The 9795-nt window shown below is 41.8% G+C and overlaps 1 gene segment (V, D, J or C); it reads left to right on the top strand.

Moving 5' to 3' along the window:
• Positions 1–638: 638 nt before the first annotated feature.
• On the top strand, positions 639–1303 carry LOC132651438 (immunoglobulin kappa variable 4-1-like). The segment is given in 2 exon segments: positions 639–693; positions 894–1303. Coding segments are annotated over 2 exon segments (459 nt in total).
• The last annotated feature ends 8492 nt before the right edge of the window (positions 1304–9795 follow it).

Raw genomic sequence — 9795 nt, 5'->3', positions numbered from 1 at the left:
CTGATCTCAGTCTGAAATTAATGTTTGCCAGGATATCCACAGAGTGAATTCTGGGCTGTTCTTTGTTTCTTAGTCCCTTGTTTTTCCAAGAAACTAGAGCCAAAATGTATGAGACCCTCCTCTCTGCCTTCAGTATAAGAGTGGCTTTGGAGATGGGCAATATTGAACACATGTAGCCTCAGTTCTCTTTTTACCTCTCATCTTATCTTCCATCAACCTTTACTTTCTTTTATTGCATGCTTTATCACTCTGTTTCTTTTATTGTTGTTGTTTTGATTTTTTTAACATAGCCTATCATTTGCTTAAGACTGTCAATCTGAGATAGCTCTACTAATATTTCTACAGAAGTCAATTGATTTAAATATATCTTGGATTTTAACCCAGGTCTGCTCTTAAAACACGTAGTACTTTTCTGCTTGAGAGCTGCAAGGCAATCTTTTTCTGTGATTGCTTATGCTCCCTCTAACAGTCTTTCTGCCTGTTGATTGACACCAGCTATACTCACAGACACTGCACAGGCATTTGCTTATGTATTTGCTGACTGCTTTGCATGGCACCCTCACAGCCAAGCCCAGCTGCTGAGAATTTATAAACCAGGCCTTTGCAGTGAGAACTGAACTTCATCAGACAGGAGGGGGAGCAAGATGAAGTCACAGACCCAGGTCCTCATATCCCTGCTGCTTTGGGTGTCTGGTATGAAACTCAAATTATTATAATCTTTGCAAAGTCACTTCTTTGCAGAAAAGAAATTTGAGTGTTTTAGGCTCAATATTTCTTACATAATAATGCTCTGATAAGATAGTAGTACAAAGCAATTAAATGATAAATTTCAACTGTTTTTATACTCTGTGTTTGTGTACATATGCATGTTCATTGCATATTCCTGATTGCAGGTACGTGTGCAGACATCATGATGACCCAGTCTCCATCTTCCCTGGCTGTGTCAGCAGGAGATAAGGTCACCATCAGCTGCAAATCCAGTCAGAGCCTTACTTTAGGCAGATTAAACTACTTGGCTTGGTACCAGCAGAAACCAGGGCATTCCCCTAAACTGCTGATCTACTGGGCATCCAGTAGGCAAACTGGGGTTCCTGATTGCTTCACAGGCAGTGGATCTGGGACAGATTTCACTCTCAGCATCAGCAGTGTACAGGCTGAAGACCTGGCATTTTATTACTGTCAGCAGTATCTCCTATACTCCTCCCACAGTACTTTAGCCTCCAACAAAAATCTGCTTGAGAATCTCACCAGCTGCTTGCACCACACACAGCCCTGGACTTACCCACTTCCCCTTTCTGCATGATAGCAGGTGTGCCTGAGAGGGTGATGAATAGTTTACATAGCCACTGCAAAAGTATGGGTTCAATTTCTCTTATGTCTTTTGGTATCAAAATCCTTTATATGAAAATGCAAAAAGAACTCAGTATTATCATTCTTTTACTTCTGTATAACTTCTGAGACATAAAGGATGCCATTAAATTACTGTAAGGAATCTGGAACCTGATGTAGATGTTTTCAAATGTCAAACTGCTGTTAGAAAACAAGAAGAATGGCAAAGATGATCAGGATATCTAGCCTATAGAATTCCAGGAAGAGCAAGCTAAAGCAAAGTGGGCAATAGTTGACAAAGAACAAGAAGAGAGAGAGAGAGAAAGAGAAGTCCTTATACAAGTCCTTTTGGAAATTGTGGGAAAGCACCAAAAGAAGAATAATTCTGTTCAAGCAGAGCCCCAGGAGCAGAGAGGGAGGAAACTTCTGCCAAAAGACTGAGGAGAACATTTTTGCACTCAAATAGAGCAAACATAAACTCCTGCCCTAGAACCCTAGATGACAAACTGTACCAGCCACAAGTCTTTACTGAGTCCCGTATTTCAGCGGTTCTATCAGAAAACTTCAGATTGAGATCAGATTGAGAAATAAGCTAGAAGGAATGATTTTAGAGAAAAATAAGCTAAAGATATATTCTGAAGCATTAATATACCAATTGAAAACTCCACACAAACATCAAGGATGACACATTGTGCCCCTTAAAAACAGTGCATCTCATCTGAAGGAAATCAAGGAATTCTTTGTTGAAAGCTTAGCAAAGAATTTCTTTTCTATGATGGATGAACTGAATTGCAAATTTATAGCTAATGAAGTACTTATAAAACCCTCCCATTGAGGCTGCTATATTTTTTAGGGGATGGGCAGATGAGTTCCTGTATAGTTTGTCACAGAATCATTCTATGTCCTTTTCTCAACTATAAATCATCTGGACACTGATCATGGACTTCCATGTGGTTTCGGGTGACAGTATGGACTATGAACATACAAATGAAATCTTGGGCCATACATGTCATAGGCCTCAGCATGGTCTCCTGTACAGAGAACAGACACCAGCAAAGCCTCTGCCACAGACTGGATCAAGCACACTCTCAGAGCCCTTGACAACAGCACAGTCCAAGAACATCAACATGGCTTCAGCTGGCCGTGCAGATCACTCACATCAATCTATGGACAGCCTCATGGATTAAGATGGAAGCGCATCTGCATGACCTTCTGATGCAAAATTCCCATATAATCAAGAAAAATATTAGGGCAAAACACCCATTAATGAGCTGCAGAGTAAACAAGAATCCCTTCCAATTTAAACAAGTTCAAGAAAAAATCCTACAGAAGCAGATCACAAAACTCTTGGAAAAATTGAAAGAAGAAAGAACAAAACAGCACCCCCCCAAGGAAAAAAAAACACCACGTATAGCACAAATGAAACATTTCATGAGCTTAAAAAGGAAAATTATTCAGGTGGAAATAAAATATATATGAGCACAGATAAAGCAGGAATTCCAGGAGATTGTAGGACAAACATTCCAAGCACAGAAACTGAGCAAATCAAAGAAAAGTTGAGAAGTGGAAGAGCCTTGTGCAGTTAAAGAATTGGGAGTAGGACAAGTTCTGCACATCATTAGACTTCACACTAGACATTCTGCTGTAAATGCACTGACGGGCAGCATTGACTGTTGCTCTTGCAGATGAAGTGAAAACATCAGAGTTTTAATCCAAACTAGGATCTGAGTGACCTCATTGAAGACAGAGGAAAACATGCCACTGGTGGAACAGCTTTTGAAACATAAGGTCTCACCACACAGCTGTGTGCAAACACCACCAGGGTAACATGCCAGAATAAGCTGCCCTGAACCAACAGGGAAAAGAGCAAACATTGTGCTGTATTTTGCTGAAAACCATTAACTATCCACATTCAAGATGACTTATGAGCAGGCTCCATAATGTCAGAAGACCATGACTACCAGGGTTTGTTGCAAAAGGGCTGGCTCCCAGGCTACAGTGAAAAAATGGAGGTGCTCATCTTCAGACACATTTTATGGATTAAATTTGTCTTTTTTATTTTATGTTTGACAAAAACTCAGCCCATTTTCATGAACCTGGTGCAGAAATATAAGTCTCATGTTGGGCACACTCTCATCAACTGTCAGCTGAGCTTCATAATAATTTAGAAGACACTGGTAACTTCGCTACAGGGAAAGTGCAAGCTCTGGGCTTACTGGACCTGATATAAAATGACAAGGAATGGCGTAGTTTAAGGCATCTGGTACTGTAGGCCAGCATGAAAGTCATAATTTTTGGCAGCTTCTAAGGGAAAAACAATGACAGAATTTTAACTTTTTCTGTTGTAAAGACAATATTATGTCCATTAGAAAAAGTAAAAATGTGCATAAAATAGCTAATTTAATTTTACAATCCCAGTTTTAAAAGTAGAGCACAAATGTGAGATACTAAGATTGTATCCAATCTTCAGCCAATCTATTTCAAGTGCCTATCCCAGTGTGCATTATAGATCTTTCTAGAGAGTGATCTCTCCATGGAGACACATATGTGATCTGCACTGAGTCCTCCTGGTCATCCATGTGGAAGAGGCAGGTGATCTGGGGACACTTGGTTGCTCTTAGAACCATCCATAAGAGACACGTAGGACATTTCAATTTTTAGCTGCTTTAAAATGTAATAAGAAGCTCAACTAAATATTTAGAATCCCAGAAGCAGAAAGACACACAGGGTATATACTCACTCATAAGTGGATACTAGACATTTAATATAGGATAAACATACTAAAATATGTACAGCTAAGGAAGCTAATCAAGAAGGAGAACTCTGGCTAAGATGTTCAATCCCCATTTAGAAAGGCAAAGAGGATGGACATAGGAGGAGGGAGTAAACAGGGAACAGGACAGGAGCATGCCACAGAGGCCTCTGAAAGGCTCTACCCAGCAGGGTATTGAGGAGGCAGATGTTGAGACTCATAACCAAACTTTGGGCAGAGCACAGGGAATCTTATTAAAGAAGTGGGAGACAGTAAGTCCTGGAGTGGACAGGGGCTCTACAAGGACAGTGACAGATTCTAAAAGTCTGGGCACAGGGGTCTTTTCTAAAACTGATACTCCAGGTGAGGACCACTCATGGAGATGGCCTGGATCCCCTGCACAGAGGTAGCCTATGGCAGTTCAGTATTCAAGTGGCCTTTAGGTACTTTAGGTCCTAAAGTATACATGCTCACCAAATCCATCTGGGCGCATGGGTCTTCCCTGAGGCTGATACCCCAACCAAATAGCATGCATGGAGATAACCCAGAACTTTTGCACAGATGTAGCCCATGATAGTTCAGTCTCCTAGTGGGTTCCATAGTAATGGGAACAGGGATTGTCTCTGACATGAACTGATTGGCTTGCTCTTTGATCACCTCCCCCTGAGGGGGGAGCAACCTTACCAAGGCCACAGAGGAAGACAATGCCGCCACTCCTGATGAGGCCTGATAGACTAGGATCAGAGGGAAGAGGAGGAGGACCTCCCTTATCAGTGGACTGGGAGAGGGACACGGGTGAGAAAGAGGAAGGGTGGGGTTGGGAGGGGAGGAGGAAGGGAGGTACAGGGGGGATACAAAGTGAATAAACTGTAATTAATAAAAAGAAAAAAAGAATATATTTTACACTAAAAGAGCATTTTGATATGGACTGCATTTTAATTGCCTGTTCCAATAAATGCAATTCTGAGCCCCCGGACAAGAGGCTAGGGAAATGTACCCTGTGAGACAGGACTAGGATATAGATTCTGAGAAAATAGCCTGGAGTGAATAGGAGTTGCTTGAGTAGTGTGTGGCTGTTTGAAATCTACTGGAACAAAGTTAAGCAGTTTAGAAAAAAATATTCTATCTTAGGTTTACATTTGAAAGTGTTAATGCCAGGTCGATATCCTGCAGGTGGAGCTGAGAGGAGGGTGGCCAGTCCAGCTGGATGCCCTCTGTGGCTGAGTGGGATGAGTGTTGATGGCCGGACCTCCCCAGATGCCCCAGGGAATAAAACATCACTGAGCCTAGAGATCTGTCGAAGCAGGAACTCGGTTTATTGAATAAAGCAGTCCTTTTAATAGGTTTCGGTCAAGGGGCAGGGTTAAGGAGTGAGGAAAGATGACACAGAGGGCAGGGTTAGGTAGTGCAAGAAGAGATGGGCCAGTGACAATAGTCCACATCACAGTTACCAGGCAGGGTTAATTTTAAGGTGGATATGCTGAATCACTTTTGCCCAGAAGTAGCACCTCTTAAATCATAAGCTAAAGACAGGTCATAAACTCGAGCCAGGCTCAGGTAGTTACAGCAGGGCTTATGAGACCCAACATGTTAGTTTCATGGTCCTGGTAGTAGGGAAGAAGAGTGTCAAGCCCAGGGAAATGAGGAGAGATTCCACCTTTCAGAGTAGCCATTAGGCAGGATAATTTAGGCTATTGATTGTCAGGAATCTTATAGTTATACTTATCCTGAATCTGATAGTATTTGAGAGGAGCAAAAATCTATCTGGCGCTTTCTCAGACAATTAGGAATAGTGCTTCCTCAAGACCCAGCTATACCACTGCTAGGTATATACCCAAAGTTTGCTCAAGTACACAAAAGGGATACTTGCTCAACCATGTTTATAGCAGCTTTATTTGTAATAGCCAGAACCTGGAAACAACCCAGATGTCCATCAACTGAGGAATGGATACAGAAATTGTGGTATTTTTACACAATGGAATACTACTCAGCAATCAAAAAGGAGGAAATCATGAAATTTGCACACAAATGGTGGAATCTAGAAAACATCCTTCTGAGTGAAATATCCCAGAAGGAAAAAGAAAAACACGGTATATACTCACTTATACAGACCTATAAGATATGATAAACATAATGAAATCTATATACCTAAAAAGGATAATCAAGAGAGCGGACATGGGGTAAGATGATCAATCCTCATTTAGAAAGACAGATGGGATGTGCATTGAACATATGACAGGAGTCTACTGAAGGCATCTGAAAGACTCTAACTAGCAGTGTTTTCAAAGCAAAGTCTCATAACCAAACCTTTGGCAGAGTACAGGGAATCATAAGAAAGAAGGGGAGTTAGTCTGATGGGGAAAGGATAGGAGCTCCACAAGGACCAAATATATCTGGGCACAGGGTCTTTTCTGAGACTGACATTCAACCAAGGACTATGTATGGATATAACCTAGAACCTCCGCTCAGATGTAGCCTGTGGTAGCTCAGTAACCAACTGTTTTCCGAAAGTGAGGGGAACAAGGACTATTTCAATGACCGGCGCTTTGGCCTCCCCACCCCCAAGGGAGGAGCAGTCCTGTTAGGCCACAGAGGAGGGCTTTGCAGCCAGTCCTGAAGATACCTGATAAAACAGGATCAGATGAATGGGGAGGAGGTCCCCCCCATCAATGGACTTGGAAAGGGGCATGGTGGAGATGAGGGAGGAAGGGAGGGACTGGGAGGGAATGAGGGATCGGGACACGGCTGGGATACAGAGTTAATAAAATGTAACTGATAAGAAAAAAAAATTGATAGATTTCCGTATATTGAACCACCCTTGCATGCCTGGGATGAAGCCTCCTTGGTCATGGTGGGTGATATCTTTTATGTGTTTTTGGATTCGGTTTGCAGGTATTTTATTGAGTATCTTTGCATCAATGTTCATAAGAGAGATCAGTCTGAAGTTCTCTTTTTTGTTGTTTCTTTGTGTGGTTTAGGTATTGAGGTGAATGAATTTGGTAATGTTCCTTCTGTTTCTATTTTGTGGAATAATTTGGAGAGAATTGGAGTTAGCACTTCTTTGAAGGTCCAAATGATGTTCAAGTACACAACAAGGACATTTGCTCAACCATGTTTGTAGCAGCTTTATTCATAATAGCCAAAACCTGGAAACAACCCAGATGTCCATCTACAGAGGAATGGATGCAGAAATTGTGGTACTTTTACACAATGGATTACTGCTTAGCAATTAAAAACAAGAAAATCATGAACTTTGCAGGCAAAGTGAAATATCCCAAAAGCAGAAAGACACACATGGTATATCCTCACTTATAAAGACCTATAAGATAGAATAAACATACTAAAATATGTACGCCTAAAAAAAATAAACAAGAAAGAGGTCCAGGGGTAAGGTGATCAATCCTCATCTAGAAAGACAAAGGGGATGGACATTGGAAATAGGAAAAAACAAGTAACAGGACAGTAGCCTACCACAGAAAGCACCTGAAAGACTCTACCTAGCAGTATATCAAAGCAAATGCTGAGACCCATAACCAAATCTTCGACAGAGTGTAGGTAATAATATGAAGGAAGGAGGAATTATTATATCCTAGAAGGGACAGGGAGGCTCATAAGGTCCAAATATATCTGAGCACAGGGGTCTTCTATGAGACTGTTTATCCATCCAAGGATAAACCTACAACGCCTGGTCAGACATAGCCCATGGTAGTTCAGTACCCAAGTGGGTTCCCTAGTAAGGGGGACAGGAATTGTTTCTGAACTCATGAGCTTCCCCTCCCCCATGAGGGAGGAGCAGCCTTGCTAGGCCACAGAGGAAGATACTGAAGCCAGTCCTGAAGATACCTGATAAGCTATGGTCATACAGGAGAGGAGGACAACCCCTCTCAGTTGAAAGGGAGCAGGGAGGAGATGCGGGAGGGAGGGGAAGATTGGGAAGGAAAGAGGGAGAGGGCTTCAGCTGGGATACAAGTGAATGTATAAAAATAAAAAAAATATTAGAAATAAATTGGGACTTTGTACTGATGTTCATTTAGGTGTCATTCACCCAAAGAACATCAGACCCGTCCGATACCTTTTTCTCAGAGGCGGGACCTGGGGTATCAACCCGCATGCAATCAGACAGGCTCTTCTCAGAGATCAGACCTCTACTCTTGCCTGATGCGTCTAAAACAAAAAGGGGGAACTGTAGAGAGCTGCGGAATACTGTGCCTTAAAGATGGAGCTGATTTCCGCCTTCCACCTTCCCGATGGTGAGTGCTCTCTGTCACGAACAATTCCACATTTGGCTAAGGCTGAGGATCTGGCTTGCTTCCATGTATATGGACCTATCTGCATTGCCCACGTGGCACACCTGGGTTGGCTACCCAGAGGCTATTTAAGCTGTGGGCTGGCTTTTCCCAGGGTCAGATGATTGTTCAAGGTTCCTGAATAAACTGCATTGAAAAAATAAATAAATAAATAAATAAATAAATAAATAAATAAATAAATAAAATATTTAAAAAATTAAATAAATTGAGATGTTTTAAGACCATTGGATTTGGGATGGGTCTTGACAGATAGTAAAAGGAACAGTCAGTAACAATTTGGGGGAGTTTGGTGTGGACAGGTTGAGAGCATATGGCTTTGTTCCTAAAGGGGGACTTAGATGGTCAAAGATGCAAGCAGCAAGTTCTGAGGATAGGGCATTTTTACTCTGGTATTGGCAGTGAGAGTAACTGTGACTAACCAATGAATTTGAAGAAGCAGCAGAAAGAAAACAGTGAGAGGCATTTAAGGAGTTGTCAGAGGAGATGAGAACAGAGTTTGTTGGATGAATTTCATTCAAGTTAGAATTTAATCATGTGTGTGTGTGTGAGAGAGAGAGAGAGACAAAGAGAGACACGAAGAGATACAAAAACAGAGAGACAAAGATACACAGAGAGGAGGTAGTTTGGGTTTGGTTATATCTTATAATTGGGTGTGTAGGATATATGATTTGTTTACCGTGTTTGATGTTTGAGAACATCTAAACAGTTAATTTTAGGGGAGTCAGTTGGCAGTAGATGTTTGGCACTCACTTGGGCAGAGGAAAAGTATGAGTGTGAGAAGAAAAATGGGGTTTGTGGGGAATGAATGAACTCAAGAGCACTGGAGCCAGATTTTGAAGATGATTAATACTAATGGAGGGGTCTGTATGATGTGCCTGTCTGACAGGAAGGAGCTAACAGCCATTAAAAATTGTAGCAGAAGTATCTATAGGACTGCCTTGTGTGTAAAAGGGATGTGATAGGAGCTCCTTGAAGACTGTTGGTCAGGTGTATAGAGGATTTGAGAAATGTTTAGGCAAAGAGATTAAGTGTGGAGCAACTAGGAGAGGATAGGAAAGAAATATCACTGGTGAATCTCTGATAAGAGAAGTTTGGAGAAATGAAATCTGAGAAGGTGGAAGGGGTTGTGGAGTCCTCTGTAAGTTACTGTTGAGGGAGACTCTGCTGAGAATAGATTTGAAGAGGTGACCCTGGGGCTTCTGTCTTTACCCTCACCTTTAGCAGCTGTGGGGGATGGAATATTAGTGCTCTGGGGAACCATAGCTATTTGCTAGATTTAGAGGTAAGCAGAGAGGCTGTGGCAAGAGTGTGTAGACAAAAAAATCAGCTGTGGACAGTGTTGTTTAGAGCTGTGGAGAGATATGCAATGGGGAAAAGTACACTGTGTATTTTGGAAGTCCAAGAATG

The sequence above is a fragment of the Meriones unguiculatus genome, assembly GCF_030254825.1.
Source record: "Meriones unguiculatus strain TT.TT164.6M chromosome 16 unlocalized genomic scaffold, Bangor_MerUng_6.1 Chr16_unordered_Scaffold_43, whole genome shotgun sequence".
In the NCBI taxonomy this organism is placed as follows: domain Eukaryota; kingdom Metazoa; phylum Chordata; class Mammalia; order Rodentia; family Muridae; genus Meriones; species Meriones unguiculatus.
This window is presented reverse-complemented; position numbering and strand designations above follow the sequence as displayed.